The sequence below is a fragment of the Sitophilus oryzae genome, unplaced genomic scaffold (assembly GCF_002938485.1).
Source record: "Sitophilus oryzae breed Bouriz unplaced genomic scaffold, Soryzae_2.0 scaffold_1393_pilon_pilon, whole genome shotgun sequence".
Taxonomy (NCBI): Eukaryota; Metazoa; Arthropoda; class Insecta; order Coleoptera; family Curculionidae; genus Sitophilus; species Sitophilus oryzae.
In genome coordinates this window covers 1,627,295-1,647,915 of record NW_022146052.1, presented here as the reverse complement: position 1 = coordinate 1,647,915, position 20,621 = coordinate 1,627,295, and the positions used below count along the sequence as shown (strand labels likewise).

Sequence of the window (20,621 nt, the reverse complement as noted above, 5' to 3'; positions counted from 1 at the left end):
AAAAAAATTGCTTGTTCTAAGATTGTTAGTCCCGTTTATACTTTTGCAAATTTCTATACCGTTTTAGAGAAAATTAAAAAAAAACATAAAAATGTGGTTGAATTTGTTCCTAAAAAGTCCTAAAAATCAAAAGGCTTTTCTATGGCAATATAATTTAGATTTCATTCTTTGATAGACGGTTATTATTAATTTCCATTAACGTCATATCTTTTGCTGTTTTAAAATGTTTAAAAAGTGCAACATTTATTTAGTTTGTTTTTACGGAAAGGGTGATAATAGTTATCGGAAAATGTGATACTTCACAACAGTAAAAAATATGATTAATGGTAATAACCACCAATCAAAGAATGAAATCTAAATGATATTACCTTAGAAACGCCTTTTTATTTTTAGGTCTTCAACAAATTCAACTATATTTTCATGTTTTTTTTATTTTTTTTAAACGGTATAGAAATTTGAAAAATCATAAACGGGGTTAACCATTTTAGAACACGCAAAAGTTTTTATGAAGAATGCAGTTTTAACAAAATGTCAATATTAAAAATGTTTTTTTTTCTCATGTAAAGACAAACCGGGGACATACTATATTTATAATATGTACTGTCAAATTTGTATGGGATCCTCGGTGAGCGAGTCCGATTCACACTTGTCCGGTTTTTTATTGAAGGTAGACTTTAATAATATAATAATCATTGTAAGAGAAGATATGATATCTTGAAAACGAAAAATAAAGGGGATTTCCTAGTAATTTAGTCAAATAGAAACAAATTTATTATTATTTGTTACTGATGATGTTAGACTTATATGGCTTTCTTTGTTTTTATACACACAAATCTTCAATCAAAATAAAACACAATATTACATACACAGACATTTTAACCTCTTTGGTCTTAGTTTGAGTTTAAATAATGTAAGGTTACTCAGAAAGTGGAAGGTTTTAATAGACGGATCAGTGCTAAAAAGTAGAGTGTTCTCTAATTAGTGATATTTAGATATTCTAAATAGTTTTTATTGTTTTTTTTTAATTAGATTTTTAACTGTTTATTTTCTATACAATTTTCCAACAAATACGAACTATAATAAATCAGAGCTTTTAATAATTACATTATTTGCTTCTCACGTACTTTAATCTGAATATTATTTGATAAGTTAAATTAATTTCGGTTTAATTAGAATGGAAATAGGACCGTAAAGTATATTTACTTTAGAGTTATAAATCAGTTCGTTCATTAATTTTGTATGCGCTAGTGATAAATTAAAAACATGCATATGAAAATGTTTAACTCATTATATTTTATTTTTGATGTTGATATAGATAGGACTATTGTAAAATCTGTTTATTCTGCTATATATTTACGAATATTTGATCGAAAAATTATAAATACGTATAGGAAAATTGTAAATTATTAAGTTAAAATACAGTCACAGAACGTGGTTTTTCAAACAAATCATATATTTCAAACCTAACTATATGGTTTCTAGTTACGTATACACAAACAACAATTGCATTGTTCATTCGTTTATGTTGGCGATGCTGTAAATTTATTTTAGCTGTTGTTCCCATGAAACGTCTCACGCTCAGACCGGTTTCTTTGTCTGAAAATAATTTAAGCGCCTTTGTACAAAATACTAATACTAGACAAACTTGCTCTGTATGTCTAGACGTAGCTTTATCCACGTGAGTTTATGTATGGACCCATTCAGGCGAGTTCACTGTACATAATTATAGTATTATTTTACACCTTACTCTATCCTAAGTCTATTTAAAGATAGAAACTGGTGTATGACATATAAAATTACACATGAGTGAGTGATTGGGTATATTAGTCAATGTTTAGAAAATATATTAGACTATTTTTTTTTATGATAAATGTGATTTGGTTATTTAACTTGAATAACTATGAATTAAATATTTTAATAGCAAATGAAGTTTTTGTATTAGTATGTATCTACAGAATGTTCAGCCATCATTTAACGTCACATTATACAAGGTGGTCCGAACTGTATTCCAGAAATTTCGGCAGCATATTCTGCAGATAAAAATAAGTAAAATAGTTCGTATAAATGTATGTCCTAAAATGCGTGGATTCAGAAATACAGGGTGTAGAAGTTTTATTTTTATTTCGATTTTTTCCAATTAATTTCTGAAGTAACGTCATATTTAGATGAAAATTGGTGTTTGGGAGTTTTCTGACATGAGAAATTTTATTTTGATATCAACATGACTCCTATTTCTAGGGGGCACCACCTACATGTGTTTTAACTGGTTTAAGGAGTAATAACTTTTCGGCCGTGCCTGTATAAAACTACTGGGTGAAAAAAATATACATTTCCGTGATTTTTTGCGTAAAAAATATTTCTTGGTAAAAATGGCTACGAGCAACCGTTCTCGAGATATTTGAAAAGGAAATAGTCAATACGTCATTTTTGACAAAAAATAAACATGTTGAATAGTTAGTTATTTGACTGAAATAGTAAATTTGGGAAGTTTTTATTTTTTAAAATTAATCATAATATTTTCTTTGAAAAAATGATTGTAAAAAAGCTTCTATTGAACTTTTGACACAAAAACATTTCAAATTTATGATTTCAGTTTAAGAAATAGTTAGTCAACATGTTTAATTTATGTCAACGACGACAGGTATTGATAATTTCGATTCCAAATATCTCGATAACCATTACTGGTAACGATTTTTATCAAGAGATTTTTTTACGTAAAAAAACGTCGTAAATGTATATTTTTTCACCCAGTAGTTTTATACAGGTACGGATGAAAAGTTATTACACTTCAAACCAATTAAAAAATATGTAGGTGACGCCATCTGCAAGTAGGAGTCATATTGACATCAAAAACAAAGTTCTCATGTCAAAAAACTCCCAGACACCATCTTTCATCCAAATATTGACGTTACTTTAGAAATTATTTGGAATAAATAAAAATAAAAATAAAACTTCTACACCCTGTATCTCTGAATCGAAGCATTTTAGGACATACATTTATACGAACATTTTTATTTATTTTTATCTGCAGAATATGCTGCCGAAGTTTCCGGAATACAATTCGGACCACCCTGTATATTGTCGAACTCTCTCAATTACTTGCCAACCGAAAAGAGACTGGTGATGTCATTACCCCATTTCTTAAATTATTGCATATTATTTAAGAAAATTGCAACTCTCTAACCTTTTTAGTAATTGTCATTGTCATTTCATTTGAGGTTATAATTTTGAGACATCCATCAATGTCAAAATTAAAATTTGATTGTTGCTATAAAACAAAATTTAATTATTTTAAAAAAATGCCTCAAAATTGTTAGTTTGTGCAGTTCAAAAATTTGGCGTGAGTAAAATCTGTCTCGTCTTGATTTTTAACATAGATAAATGCAACAAGTTTAGATTAGAAAGCCCGTAAAAATTTTAGGTCGCAAATTTATTTTAGGTCGCGACCGTTATACGCGATCTGGCGCTGCTATAGCGGTCGCTAAGAACAACGGCAAACAAAAACAGAAATAATTTTCTCTTGTCAAAGTCAGAATCTTCAAAAGTCATAATAATCTTTCAAAATCTAAACCGCTCTCATTAAAGAAATTCCGAAAAGTGTTTATAGCGTCCATTTTCAAAGTAATAATTGCTATCTTGTGAGTTTAATTCAAGTTTTATTTACTCCAACCGGTGATAATTGTGAAAAAGTGGCATTAAAAAGCTGTGCTGTTAACTGTGAACTGTAAAACCCATCGTGGATCGTAGTATAACGTCGGTTTCCAATGTTTCATAGGTATTTCATACATGCGTCCTTATATAAAATAAAGTTTCTTGTATGCAACACACTGTCTTTTATTTATAAAATTAAACGAAAATAATAATAAATTTCAATAAACAATATTTGGCGATATAATTCCGGAAAAAGCCGAACCGCTCCGAAATTTTCAAAAGTTTTGTGTCGCGACCGTTGCAAGAATAGCGCCAAATAGTGTTTACATTGTCCTTATGGGCACTTTCCAATCTAAACTTTTTTAACATTTGTTTCATTTATCTATGATTTTTAACTGATTGTTACCATGGTTTTTGATAGTTGTGACATTTGTTGGTTAACATTTACCGTGAAAATTTGTTTATTGGATGTGTATTTAACCGTTAGGTGAGTTTTTTTAAGATAGTTTAATATTATATTTGTTTATAAAATACGTACCTACTATTATAGTTTCTGACGATTTATATAATTTAAGTACCAAGCCAAAAACAGATTAGAAATTTTTAAATGAGGTTACGCTTATGTCTTCTTTTTAGGTTATTTAAATGAAATCCGCCAGACAAATAGCACCAACTAACTGAATATGTAAACGATGAAAAATAAGATTGTGCAATTTTTGTACAAATTATCTGGGAGTTTAAACGGCCCTTTACATGCTTTAGACAAAATCGACACCATGACATTTTGACAACTTTGATTGCTTGTTTCAAATGGCATAATTGAAATTTGTTTAAATTATTGAGGATATGTTGTTTATTGAGTTTATTTTATGATAGTCTTTAGTTTCAGTAAAAATGTACAAATTTTGAAAGACATATTATATCAGAATTTGAAATACAGTAATATTATTGTGAATCATTATGATTGATTGTTAGTTCCCAGTAGTTAGTACGCAGAAAAAAAATTGTGGGTGTTTGGGAAGGCTTGAAAAGAAACAATGTTTTACGACGTTTCGCGACCTTATTGTCGCGAACCTTAGAGTCAGTACGACACAAACCGAGCATCGGTGTATATCGGGCCAAAAAATACCCGTCAAGTTTCTGTTCGATTCGTCTGTATGTGTTTTAGTGTTGGCGGTTGGAATCGCCATGAATGTTTGTAGGCATAATATGGATTAATATATGTTTTGGTGCCTGAGGAAGCGACAATAAAGTTGCGAAACGTCGCAAAAACATTGTTTCCTTTCAAGCCCTCCCAAACACCCACGATTATTGTGAATTAGAAAGACGCTTCAGAAATAGTTCCAGATAAAAAAATGAAAAATAATGCAAACATTTTTATAACTATAATATATTATGGGCAGAGGAGTACTTATGGAAGAACCCCAATCATATTCAAATCTAGAATGCCACTTTATCTAAAGAAGAAAACATTCGACCAATGTGTACTACCACTGACTTATGCACGCAAAACCTAGACTCTTAAAATAGACACTCTAAGGAAACTGTCAGTAGCACAATACTCAATGCAACGAAATATACTAAAGAATACGAAATAACCAAGAAAGGCCGTAAAAAATAGAGTGGGTACGACAAAATATCACATAATTGGATATGGTTGAATAAGCTGAAAATGATGATGATTATGAGCAGTAAACGAATCGTTTATGAAATTCAGTTAAAATATATTAATCATGTTTTTATTCTTGCATTATTTCCTTTATATAATATTTGTCAAAAATAATAACAACACGTGTATTTGATTTAGTGGATTCAAGTAGTTTTAATACTAAATAATGATATTAATTGTTTATTTTTATTGGAAATATATTTTTTTTAAATTTTAATAGTTAAAATAACATTTATTGACTCAACGTAAAACAAAGCCTTTTGATATGTTCTTTGACTAGTCTTGTTATTCAAAGGTATATATTTTATATGAAGTGCTATAAAGGAGTCACGTGTTTAGTTTTGATTAAATTTCAAGCGTGTCATCCCAACAGAGACAGTAACGAATATGCACTTCCACTTCTAAAGCTTGCAACTTACCGCAATATACTGCCAACCGCCGTTAACTCGAACAAGTAAAGCCTCTTCTTCCATGACGTAAGCTAGTGTGCCCACGGGGCTGTCTTGCGACACCCGAGTCATCGCCTCTCTAGTTCGGAATGTTACCGCACCCGGCACGGCTGCTCCTCTGGAGTAGTCGCTGGTGGCCATCAGGGGCGGACTGGCAGTTGAACGCCCTGTAAAAAGAAATATAAAGTCGTCATATACAATTGTCATTTAACAAACACTGGTTTGAATCAATTATAAAAAAATCACACATTTTAACGGTTTTAGACTCTATAGATACTATGCTGGGTACTAAATATGCGTAAATTATTGAAATACCTTTCTAACATTCTGTGCAGTGCTGCAAGCTCACAGAAAACTTAAGTCTTTTTTTGATTTAAGTCATTTTAATGACTTAAGTCATTTGATTTTAAGTAACTTTTGGAAACTGACTTAAGATTTAAGTATTTTTCAAAATGATTTGTGATATAAGTCTTTATTCTGAAGTATTTATTCCTAGTCTTTTTAGTTCCTGAAATACAAGGCGAATTTTAAAATGTTGCATTTTTCGACCCTCTTCGTATCTTGGTTTTAGTTGCGCCACTGAAATCTCTACGGAGCTCGATTTTCACCTTTTCGATGAGTTATAATGGCCGAGATATGAGGGGAGTCGAAAAATGCATCAATTTCAATTTCGCCCTGTATATGGGAACTATATTAGAGCTAGGACAAATATGTGTGTACCATTTTTAGTTTCATAAAAAAATAGAGTTATAAGAGATACAAATATTATTGCAAAACTTAAAATAATCCGGTCGTGGTCAAACAAAGATAACAATGACAAATCAGATCTGTCAAAAATATCCTAAATTCCTTTAAGAATAATCACTGCCTAATACAAAAAACCACACATTTGCCAGGGGGTAGCACTGCCATTAAATGCCTTTTGTCGCTTTTCCTTCATATTGATAAAATCTGCCTGTTATACATGGCATCGTCCCTCTATTCCGTCAGATTGCAAAATACTCTATTAGTAAACCCACTACAACTTTGACCAAGAACGGTAAACTAATAGGATTGCTCATCCTCATAAGACGTACTTTCGCCTCTTCCCGCGCTTCAGCCGACAGTTGTGACGTCATTGTAGTCCTTGTCATGATAGTGTGTATTATTGGTTGCCTATGGTAAACTAATGAAAATAACAGCTGAGAAATTTTGAGTTAATTATTTTGTCAATTTTAAATATGAAAAAATTGTTTTTAAAGTTTTCAGAACTATAGGATTTATAAATACGTTCATTTTGTGTTGTGGGTTGTGACTAAGTGCTTTGCAAGTGCCTACGATATTGTTTATTAATTATTTTAAAGCAAAATATGTAAGTACTCTAAAAAGATTGCCTGCAAAAGGTGATACTGGGAGCTGCTCTTCTTAAAAATGCATTATGCGAATATTTAATACGATTTATACAGTTAATTTTCTATACTGCATACATATAAGGTGTTTAAATAAATAAAGTTAATAATGAGTGTTTTGCATACGGCAACCAATAATACACATACTATCATGACAAGGATTACAATTACGTCACCCAGCGAAGAGTTTTCGCATGCCCCGGGCAGACACTTTCGGCTGAATGAGCAGTCCTATTAGGTTAACTGTTCTTGAACTTTGACACTCTGTCGTCGTTTAATAGGTGTGTCGCAAATTTTGGCGAATCTTCTACTATAATATTTTTTATTTCTCTTTGCTCTAGTGAATTTCTCCACCATCCTAGATACTTATTATCCACGTAGTTGTATCGACATGGCTAGGTCAATGCTCCATTATAAATAAAGTTCAACTTGCTTTATATGCCATACGCCTCGTTAAATATTTTTATCAAACATTACGAAAAAGTTTTCATATCTCTTTAATACCCGTATAAAAAGCTTATAACTTCTTTTATCTCTATAAGCTACACAAACGTTTGCGCGACAAAGAGATGACCCGAGTTGACATTTAATATATAATATATTATGTCAGTGACAGAGGGCAAAAGAAAATGAGACTGCTGAGAAAATATAGTTCTCGTTTGTTGAAGTTTATCTTTATCGATTTTTATTGTAGTGAGATTTATAAATATGCAGGTCAAGAAAATAAACTGTAATCCTCTTAATGTAAGAACGTAACGTTTGTTTCATTTTTCGGGGAGCCGAGAGATGTAATAATGCTGTGTACATAGCTATAGACATTATAAAAAGGAAAAATCATCGCAACCGTATACACTAGTGTATACTGGTGTAAACTATTACACTAGTGTATATTAGTGTAACTATCTTTCAGCATCATCAGTACGGTAACTTCAGCAAACAAAGCACGGTTTGCAACCTTGGAGATGGAGAAAAAAAAATGTTAATGTTTAAAAATAATACCTTCTAAGTAATTATATAGAAATCAAGAAACTATGGTTACGCTCGTTGAATTTCATGCTTTATGTTAATTTAACAACATATTTTTTATGCTTAGGCGCAAAACTTCTTTACTTTTATACCCAGGCATTAAAATTACTCTTTTTGTCATTTGTCAATTGTCAAACACGTCGCAAAAATTTGTGACGTATGAAAAAAAATATATATAAAAAATAGATATATTTTAATTAATGAAAGAATGACAAAATAAATATTTTTTGACTCTCTTAGATAAAATCCAATAAAGGGGTATTGAATATTGAAGAATCACCACTGCATCTAAATACACCAAAATCTATCGAAACATTCGCCTAAACGAAGCCTACATGAAACGAGGTCAATGATATAAATACTGACGGGTCGAGTCCACGGGAACAAGGACAATTTCGCAACGCTGCAAATTCAAAACCGGTTTCAGCGCAGAAATACAATGGGTTTTGCGGAAATGCCATCATTTTTCATAAGCTTAATAGAAATATTAGTGGTTATTCGTTCGTAGCGCTTGTACGTTTCAAGTAAGAGATTCGCTTTGAAATATTTCCAGATAAATGGAGAGAATATGGTTATATCTGCTTTATGCTCATTTTAGCTTTATTTGTTTCTGTGAAACGCATAAAACCATAATGATTATCTAAATCTACGACAATACACAAACACAAAACTGTAACAAGCAATTTCAACATATAATATAAAAACCTAGGACTCTTCGTTAAGTTCAAAACCGTAAAGGCATTTGCGTTTTTAGGTTATATTACGAAACGTAGATTATAGAATTAATGAAATCATGAGAAGATTTTTTATAGATTACTAGTAGAAATTTCAATGCAGTGTATTAAAACAATTCTACCGTGTTAAGTTCTTGTTTATTAATACTTCTAAATATGACACTGTTATACAGGGTGGTCCGAATCGGGAATTCGGGAAAATTGGGCATTATATTCTGCAGATAAAAATAAGTAAAAAAGTTCGTATAAATGTATGTCCTAAAATTCGTCGTTTCGGAGACATAGGGTACAGAAATTTCATTTTTATTTCGATTTTTTCGAAATAATTTCTGATCTAACATCGATATTTGGATGAAAGTTGGTGTCTGTATGTTTTCTTACATGGGAAACAATACGTTGATTACGACATACAATTAATTTCGATGTCAGTATCACTCCTATTTGTAGGGGGCGCCACCTACATAATTTTTTACCTGTCTTGAAGAGTAATACATAACTTTACGTCCCTATATTACACACCACTGAGTGAAAACATATACATTTCCGTCATTTTCTACGTGTAATTTAAAAAAAGGTCTCTTGGTAAAAATCGTTACAAGTAATCTAGATATTTCGAAACTAATTAGTCAATACTTGTCATAATTGCCAAAAACTATACATGTTAACTGGCTAGTTATTATTATGAAATAATAAATTTGAAATGTGTTTTGTCAAAGGTTCAATAGAAACTGTTTTATTCTATTTATATCTAGAAAATTTCATGATTAGCTTATAAAAATAAAAAGTTCCCAAGTTTATCATTCCATAAAGAGGTAGATTTGCGTCCTTATGTTACAGATGAAATAACGTTTGCAGGTTTAGGGCCAGAAATGAAATAACCTTTTTTTAAATAACCGACGTCTCGATGAATTGGAACTAACAATCGCCATCTAAACGAGTAGATCAAGGGAATACAGATTACGTCTCGACGTGTATTTTCGTCTTTATCAAGGCTTTTTGTCAGAAATTTTTTGTCAGAAATAATCAAATAAACTACACATAATAGTCTGTCACTATCAACACAACACTACACATAATAGTCTGTCTATATGGACAAAACATTAACACACTACACAATAATATAAAATATATACAGTTTCTCTTAAAATTCAAAAATTCGAAACTAACAATCGCAGTCTAAACGAGTAGATCAAGGGAATACAGATGCCTAGCCTTTTTTAAAAAGAGCAATTTAAAAAAAGGTTGTTTAATTCCTGGTTCTACATCTGCGAACGCCATTTCATTTATCATTTCAGTCAAACAACTAGCTAGTCAATATTTTTATTTTTTGTCATTTTTGCCATTTTTTGCATGGCATGTATTGACTATTTCCATTCCAAATATTTTTACCAAGGAACCTTATATACGCAAAAAACACAGAAATGTATATTTCTTTCTTTCAGTGGTTTTATACAGGTACGGACAAAATGTTATTATTCTTCAAATCAGTCAAAAAAAATATGTAGGTGGCGCCCCATACAAGTATGACTCATACTGACATCGATATAAAATTTCTCATGTCTAAAAACATTCGTACACTAATTTTCATACAAATATCAACGTTAGTTCAGAAATTATTTACAAAAAAACCGAAATAAAAATGAAATTTCTACACCCTGTATCTCCAAAACTAAACATCGTAGGACAAATATTTATACGACCTTTTTTACTTATTTTTTCTGCAGAATATGCTACCGAAGTTTCCAGAATACAATTTGGACCACACTGTATAATATAACAGTTGGATTTACACTTGAAATGTAACTATATTAACTATAATTCCTAAAATAAAGTAAAATGCGGTGTTTTTTCTTTTCATTTAGTTGATACACACCTTGTTCTTTTTAATTATATACTTGAATGGCAATTGGAGTTAAAGCGTTTTTCATTAACACGACAGAATTAACAATATAGGGATACCAGACAAGCACTAAACAGTTCCAGATGCGTTCCAAGTGAGTGCTGTAAAGGCTGTAAATCCCCAGTAAACATCTTATGGCATATGTTTATAGGGACTTTTTATTTTATTTTTATGTGTATTATCACCCACTGAAGTTTAGTACGCTAAGATAATTTAATCCAATATTGATTATACTTCGGAAAGCACTCGGTATAGATTAAAACATTCTCGTATTTTTGGAATTAGAATTTAGTGAAAAATATACTGGGAAGAAAAATATAACGAATAGGTAACAGAAAAATTAATTGCTTTAAGGTTACGTGTGATTATTAATTTAGGTAAATATACAGGGTGGCAAAAAATAGTGTATTTAATTTCGGTGGGTGATTCTATAGATAAAAATAAAACAAAAAGTTCCTATCAATATATGCATATATCCTCAAATGCTTCCCGAAGAAGTTACATCCCTCGAAAGGTTAAATAAAAATAATATATATCTTGTTTATTTTTAAGAACATTGGTAAACCGTTTTTCTTAAAATTTGGTACTCTTACATACATTTTAATGCCAAAGGGAATGGCGATTGTGAAAAATTCCATAAGAGCCCTGATGGTACTTTCCATTAGGGTAGAGGTACTTTTTACTTAAAGAAGGTGCTCTTTGTTTAGTTCGAAACAGTGAACGATTTTCAAGATATTTGCGTTTAATGGTTCCGATGCATCCATTTTAGCATTAGCGAAATCAGGAGATTAATTTATTTAAAATTTCTTTACATTTTAAATAATAATAGCTCCCGTATATAGCGTTTAACGCCTTGGGAGTAGTAAGGTACAGCTTGCCATGCTAGAGCCGTTCGGTATACAAGGAAGATAATGGTGGCCAGCACTACGCTTCAGCCGCCTATTATTACCTTAGGATTGTGAATCCCAAGTACTCATTTAAGGCTGAGTCGACGTAGGTACCCAAACTATTTTTATTTTAATGAAAATAGTCGGCTGAGGAAATGCCGGGAGTAGGATTCAAACCCACAACATTTAGATTGGTAGACGATAGCTACCGGACACCTTACATTTTATCATCATTACATTTTATCATTTCACTAATACTAAAATCGATGCATCGTAATTTTTACACGCAAATGTCTTGAAAACCGTTCAGCCTAAACGAAGAGCACGTGTTTTACGTAAAAAAGTTCTAGCTTTTTATATAATTTATTGAAATTACTGTATCTATAAGTGTATCTATAAGAATAAAAGAAGTACCCTTTCAGGGCTGTTACGAATTTTTTTACAATCGCCATTCGCTTTGGTATTAAAATGTGTGTAAGAGTACCAATTTTTAGGAAAAACGGTTTACCAATGTTCTTAAAAATAAACAAAATATATTATTTTTATTTAACATTTCGGGAGCTGTGACTTCTTCAGGAAGCATTTTAGGGCATATGTTCATATGAACTTTTTGTATTATTTTTATCTGTAGAAGCACCCACCGAAGTTAGATACACTAATTTTTGACACCCTATATATATACATGCATTTTGTTGGTTTCAGTGCATAACTAATAATGTTAACAATATACAGATATCGTTTGCCCTAATCGTTTAAAAATACAAACACGCAATATACCGATTAAAACAATACAAATACAACCTGCCATTATTCACTGTGTAGTATGTGAGTTTAGCCTCATCAAATGACAGTCATTACGTACCATTTATTGTTGACTTATGTATGTTACTTTACCTAATAAAAGTATATATGTATGTAAGCGATTAGATAGAAGTATCTCTTTAGAGTTTTTTAGGTATTTTGCTGCAATTATTTCTGTTATATTTTTAACAGAAAGTTACATTTTTTATTAAAACTAATGCCGGGTCCAGATCAAGCAGACAAAACAGTGACAAGACAGAAACATTCATGTTTTATGACAAAGTTGTGACAAATCCAATACATTTCTGCGACATTTTTGTCTCCTTTTTTGTTTTGTTTCAAAATTTGGAGACTTTTCAATGTCCCGTCTCGAGTCGGTAAATATCAAAGTGTCTATGTTTTGTCCGTATATTTTGCGACAAGTTGTCGCCGCAGTGTGGATGGCGTGTGCTGCCAACAGTAGGAGACCAGTGAAATCACACATGGTTAATAAAACTCATTCGCAATAATTAAACTTTTCACTTTTTTGTACTTTTGTCATTGCGGTGTGGACAATTTGTCTCAAGTTCGTCTTGTCAGAAGTTTCCATTTTTTGTGACAAGTTTGTCTTGTTTTTGTCTCAAAATCGTGTTTATTTTTTGTCACCTTGGTCTGGACCCGGCATAAGATTTATTGCTGTGAAATCATATATCGTGCATCTTGAGTAAAACAGAACCTTTAAAGTAATCTAAAATATTAATAAGAAATAATTTAAAGAAAATATTATTTTTTACTAAAATTTATGTGTATGATACTGGAGGACATTTTATACTGCATTTTTTCAAGTATTATAATATTTTGTGACACAATAAATTTTTAACGGTTTTATAAAATCATACCTCAGTCTTCTGCATGTTTTCTCAGTTATATTTTTACAGGCACATCATAAATTTTAAATAGAAATGTTGTCTGGCGATACCTGGCTACAAAATGACTTAAAATTTTGGTACACTTCACGACTTTTTTCTCATTTTGTTCCCCAGAAAGAAAAAGTTTAAAGTGAAGTTTATTATACCAGGAGGACCGTAAAGCACTATAAAATCCAGACATGGTAGTAAAGAATTTCCAGGAAAATGTCATATTTTGATATTCATTTTTGTCAGCTATGATATGCAATGAGGAATCGTCCATAAAATGTATTTAATATATATACAGGGTATACCAAATTCGAGGGTGACCATTGGGATCTCTGAAACTCTAAGGGATACGAAGAAGGTCAAATTATAACAAATTTGAAAAATTTTGTGACAATAAATTGACGTTTTGCAAATTTAAAATATGCGAAATCCTTCGGATAAATTTCGACTTGGATATTTTATTAATATTTTTGTTAAAGTATTAGTGATTATATCTTCATAACAGAAGATGAATCTATCTATCTATCTATTCAGCCTCTTCGGTCCATTGTTGGACATAGGCCTCCGCCAATCTCTTCCACTTTTCCCTCTCTGTCGCCGTGCTCATCCATATTGTGCCTGCATGTTTCCTCAGATCGTCCGCCCACCTCATCTGGGGTCTTCCTCTACTTCTTCTATTCCCCCAGGGCCTCCAGTTTACGATGCATTTGTTCCATCGATCATCCTTCTGTCTGACATTGTGACCGGCAAACTTCCATTTCAATTTTGCTACTTCGCTTCTAACATCCCTTACTTTAGTTTTTCCTCTGATCCACTCATTCCTTTTTCTATCTGCCAGCCTTATATGTAGCCTTTGTCTTTCCATATATCTTTGAGATTTTGTTATCTTATTCATATTTGATTCTGTCAGTCTCCAGGTCTGGGATCCGTAAGTAAGTACAGGGAGTACACATTGATCATATATTTTGGTTTTGAGGTACTGTGGATATCTTTTGTTTTTCAATATGTAACTTAATTTTCCAAATACTGCCCAGGCCAGTCTTACTCGTCTCTTTATTTTAGCTGTTTGGTTTTCTTTTCAGTTTAATCATGTGTCCCAGATATATATATATATATATATATATATATATATATATATATATATATATATATATATATATATATATATATATATATATATATATATATATATATATATATATATATATATATATATATATATATATATATATATATATATATATATATATATATATATATATATATATATATATATATATATATATATATACTCTTCAAATAGAAGAGAAGATGAATGCATGTACATAATTTTTGCACTATAATTTTTCAAATAACGACTTTATAAATGTCTATTTCAGTCTTGTCCAAGGTGTCCCATTTTTGTGTGTTTTACAGGGGTATCGTTTATTAATAGAGAGATACAAAGATGCGTTTTATACATAATATGTCCCCTACTTTTTTATGAAACTAAAAATGTTACACACAGTTTATACACATTTGTCCTAGCCTGCTAGTTCCTGTAATACAAAGCGAATTTTAATATATTGCATTTTCGACCTCCTTTTTAATATCTTATAACTTATCGAAAAGATGAAAAACTGAGTCTCGTAGAGTTTTCCACGTAGAATACAGTGGCGTTTTTAGATTTTCACGGGGAGCCTCGTCTCACTTCTCTCACACCTCGAGGTAATTTTCGAAATATGACTCAAATTTTTCAAATAACGACTTTATAAATGTCTATTTCAGTCTTGTCCAAGGTGTCCCATTTTTGTGTGTTTTACAGGGGTATCGTTTATTAATAGAGAGATACAAAGATGCGTTTTATACATAATATGTCCCCTACTTTTTTATGAAACTAAAAATGTTACACACAGTTTTACACACATTTGTCCTAGCCTGCTAGTTCCTGTAATACAAAGCGAATTTTAATATATTGCATTTTTCGACCTCCTTTTTAATATCTTATAACTTATCGAAAAGATGAAAAACTGAGTCTCGTAGAGTTTTCCACGTAGAATACAGTGGCGTTTTTAGATTTTCACGGGGAGCCTCGTCTCACTTCTCTCACACCTCGAGGTAATTTTCGAAATATGACTCAAATTTTTCAAATAACGACTTTATAAATGTCTATTTCAGTCTTGTCCAAGGTGTCCCATTTTTGTGTGTGTTTTACAGGGGTATCGTTTATTAATAGAGAGATACAAAGATGCGTTTTATACATAATATGTCCCCTACTTTTTTATGAAACTAAAAATGTTACACACAGTTTTACACACATTTGTCCTAGCCTGCTAGTTCCTGTAATACAAAGCGAATTTTAATATATTGCATTTTTCGACCTCCTTTTTAATATCTTATAACTTATCGAAAAGATGAAAAACTGAGTCTCGTAGAGTTTTCCACGTAGAATACAGTGGCGTTTTTAGATTTTCACGGGGAGCCTCGTCTCACTTCTCTCACACCTCGAGGTAATTTTCGAAATATGACTCAAACTTATGTTTTTGTAAATGGGACACCCTGTCAATATTATTGGTTATTTTATTTGCTTTGTTACTATTTTTCTAAAATTATAATACAGGTACTCTACACTCATTTCCATAAATAATGTAAAAACGCAGTATTTAACTTCTTAATATAAATCAAAGAAGTTTAAGATTCTTATTATTTTATTTAATTTAATTTAACCAGACAATTTTGATTTTTACCGTATTATCATAATAAACTACACTGAAAATAAACTTGTTCTGCTTTTTTATCACACACTGGCAATCAGAGTTATTGATATGTTTGATGCACTTGTGAAATAATTGGACATAAGAAACTAGCGTGGAATAGCCAAAAACCAAAATTTTATGTCGAATAACTTATTCGATTGTTTTAATAACTCTTGTGAAATTTAAATTACTGTTTCTTAATGAAAAATGCATTTGCAGCAAGAGGGCTAGGACAAATATAGGACTTAATAAATAATAAAGACCTTATAGGTATTATATATTAGCCACATAGATGCGTGTGGTATCTTTAGATTCATAAAAAATAATATAGTGATGTGACAACTGCACCTTTGTGTCACTCCTCATAAAGGAGAAGCCCCACAAAACACACGAAACTGGGATACCCTGTACAGTAACATTCTAAATAGAAATCAAGTGATAATGTAATATTCTTCGTACACTCGACAGCTTTCTTTCTTCGTTTTGCTCTCCGAGACAGAAAAAAAGAAGTTTAAAGTGGAGTTTATTATACCAGGAGGCACGTAAAACAATATAAAACCTCGACGTGCAGTCGACAATTTCGAACGTCTTTAGAGTCGTTTTTCGCTGGTGAAACGTATACGCTGAATCGGGTCAGATAAATTTTCACGTCCCAGTTTATGAGAATAAGGACATTTTTACCGCGGCACAAATTTAAAATGGCTTTATCGAAGAATACAATGGCTTTTGCACGAACGACGCCTTCCATTTTTTAGAGGCTCAATAGAAATATTCGTGGTTTCGTTCTTAAAACGACATAAATTTTAGTTCAAAATGTAGTAACTTGATATCCACCAAAGAGTTTACTAAAGATCAAGTTGGGCATTTTTTTTTTATTTAAACATTTTTTATAACAAATTTTTGATGTGAAACCTCTTTACGCGCGACGCGACGGGAGTAAAAAATCAAGGCTGCGACACACGAGCTAGCGTTACGTGAAGCGTCACGCCAAGGTCGCCAAGTGTCACACAAGTGGTATCGACCTCGGAGAGACGTAACTCGTGCCCTATGTGAGCTAGGGGGCTGAAACTCGGAATGTAGATGGGGTTTGAAGAGCGAATTATATTTTGACGACGTTTCGTGCGCTACGAAATCCCATCATCAATGAATCAAATAAAAAAATCGTCCGATTTAAATGAAATTTGGTACGTCGATAGATTGGACCAAGGCCAACTTGACTGTGTACGATACGTGTCACTGTGACAGTTAGTTTTGATGTAAGAATGGTCAAAAGTTGATGTGACCCGATCGCGACCAAATTTGGAAGGTAGGCAATGTGAGCGACGGTGCACACGGTCCAACCCTGCAAAGTTGTATAAGACGTTTCGTTTACATCTTCTTTAGGGTGTACTAACGATTCGATATTGAATGGACGAAAATAGTCTCTAAATGGATGAAATCATCAGGATTTTTCTTAATTATGGGTTGATTGGAACCAAAGTCGGCAGGTGGACTGAGGTACCCGAATGGAGTCCTCAGACAGACAGGACAGAGTGTACATAGTGTACATCTGTACATACACCCAATTTTTATTATGCAGTGTGTAATCAAGCACATAAATAGTATATTAAACAACAAGAGTTTCAAAAACGACGTTTTCCACACGAGTTCGACAGTTTGTTGGCTCGAGCCGCAGGCAAGAGCCACAGGTCCAACGAGTGTACAAAGGAGTTTTCGAACGAGTTTTTTACGCTATTTTTTCTACGACTACAAAGTAGCAGCAGACTCACTAAGTGTTTGCCAGTTTCGTGAAATAATTTGCGATGTAATGAAGACACTTTTCTGACGGCAGCGTTGCGTTTGGCGTTTTTGGTGCGCTAAATCTTTAGCACACAACAGTTTGCAAAACGCCAATTTCAGATCGAGTTTTCCGTGTGTCAAACTGCATTTTCTAGGCTAGTCGTAGAAAAACGAATATAAAAGTCTCACATAGTTTTTTTTACTTCATAAGCCTCTCATTTCAGCAAACTGTTAATATGTAAGTATACCAACATACTTACAAGACAGCTTCCAAAAAGTGAAATTCGCTCAATCCATTTCTTAAATTATTTAAAATAAATGTTTTCAATAAATTTTTTAAATATTTAAAAACAATATTTGAGCGAATTTTACCTTTTTAAAACACCTTTGTATACCAAACAACCTAACAAAATGTTATTAGTTTATTAGCAATACAAATATTTTCATCGAATTTAACTTAAATAAACGCGAGGATCTCGAATAAAATGCAGAAGACATAAGACGCAAGTGATTTTTTAGTGTCATCTTTTTTTTGATATATATGATATTCATGTTATATCAATGGATATATCTGACCTCTCTTTACTGAAAAAAAAATAGTATAAGTCGCCGTGTTAAATAGTATAAAAATTGTTTATATCTGTGGTTACAAAAAAAATAATCATAATATTTAGTGTCATAGAACTATATAAAAAACAGAGAGATACTACAAATTCAAAAATATATCGGTTTACAGAATGGGATAAACTGAAGAGGCATTCATCTCCTGAGGCTTTATCGAATATATTTTTGTTTTGTTTGTCTCGTTTTAATATAAATTTTAAGTCTTCTTTTTTGTAGATTAGCAATAATTTTTCAAAAAAAAAATCAGTATACTACCGCTGTAAAAAAATGTTTAACATTTTAAACAGGTTTTTATTAGAATATAAAAAAATCGCCTTTATTCTCTTTAGATATGCTTTTTGTTACTAAAATATTAAGTATAACCTTTGTAAATTGCAAAAAGAATATAGTGTCCATTAAATTTTAATTTAAAACGAGTAGGATAAAAGTTACGACTTCCATGATATTCACACTATGATGGCTTTTTCATTTTCAGTTAGAAAAAATTTAATATAAATGTAAAAACACCAACACTAATTCTATTTTAATTTAGTCGCGAAATATACTAAAGAATAAAATATAATTTAAAATTCTCTTAAACAATTCATATCTCCTAGAGTAATAAGCCAAATATCTTTGTATAACAGAAGTTGTATTGTGTATTATATTTATTTTTAGTTGTAAAATTTAAAAAAAAATATAAATAACATATTTAGTTCATTAAAATGAAAATAACTTAGTAAGACATGTATAATAGTTAATATTATTATTATTATTATTATTTAATTTCTTTGTTGGGATTTACTTTTAGCTGCAGAAGAAAGGCTGAATATGTATTTTTTTTATTCTATTAAAGTAGGTAGGGGGGCACTTGAGACAGACAGCCACATCCGGTCCAGACACCTAATTCCAGGAACCCAATCAGATAAGAACATGTAAAATACGTTAATAAATAAGAATAAACAGGTTTGAGCCGCGGTGAACCGCTTTAAAACAGAAATAAACAGGTCTAAACAAAAAAATTAACAGGTCTGTTGTTTTAAACTAAAAGCTGTTCAAAGCAGTTCAAAAGCGGTTTACCGCGGCTCAAACCTGTTTATTCTTATTTATTAACGTATTTTACATCTTCTTATCTGATTGGGTTCCTGGAATTAGGTGTCTGGACCGGATGTGGCTGTCTGTCTCAAGTGCCCCCCTACCTACTTATTAAATTTATCTGATATTTTTTTATGTTTTTTTTTAAAATTTGGAATGCCTTGAAATGTCTTATAACGACAGACCAGAAGATTTCCTATTGGCAACTCCAGAATCAATAGATTATAAAAATTTGTTAAATGTTCGTTTGTAATTTTTTTTCTTTTTGTCTTAATATGGCCATATGCTTAATAAATAAATTGGTAGAAACTTAAGAATTGTGTTTATATTGCTCTAAGCCCATAAAACAATATAAAACCATAACGTATATTCGACAATTTTCACATCCCAGTTTATAAGCTAGATAGTTTCTTTAGAGTAAGAAAGTTTTTACGAGGACGCAAATTTAAAGTGACTTTATCGAAGAATGGCTTTTTCACGGGTGCCGTCATATTTTATAAGCTTAGTAGAAATATTTGCGGTTTCTTTCACCTTAAATCGACATAAATTTTAGCTGAAAATGTCATACGCTGATATCTACTAAAAAAGTAACAAAAACAAAATTTTCAATTTAATATTTTTCATATCTATATGAAGGTTGAGAAAAAAGATTCGAGGATGTCACAAAACCGGAGAAAACGATGATTTAATCTTTCTCAAATACCAGTATTTAGACATCGTAGTTAGTATTTGGACATAGTTTGTTATATTCAGTTACAACTTATCATGTGTGTTTCGGACATAATATTCCCAAAAAATTAAAATTAAGTTGATTAGTTAAAAATTGCATAAAATGGGCATCCTTGGTTGTTTTCCTTTACCCTTCATGCAAACTTGTACCATAAAGAGCGAAAAAAATATTCGCAGGGTCTTAAAGAGGGGCAAATATATTTTTTTTTTATTTTATTTTTTTTTAAATTAATTTTCACATCCCAGTTTATAAGCTAGATAGTTTCTTTAGAGCAAGAA

General features: G+C 31.3%; 1 protein-coding gene across 9 annotated transcripts in view; it reads right to left on the bottom strand.

Annotated features, from left to right (window-relative positions):
- Window positions 1-20,621, bottom strand: part of LOC115875628 (collagen alpha-1(XVIII) chain-like) — a 955,759-nt gene that overhangs the window by 109,844 nt on the left and 825,294 nt on the right. For all 9 annotated transcript variants that reach the window (XM_030891132.1, XM_030891136.1, XM_030891133.1 and 6 more), the window contains one exon: window positions 5,740-5,936. In XM_030891132.1, coding sequence (XP_030746992.1) covers window positions 5,740-5,936 — 197 coding nt within the window. The remainder of the gene's footprint in view (window positions 1-5,739; window positions 5,937-20,621) is intronic.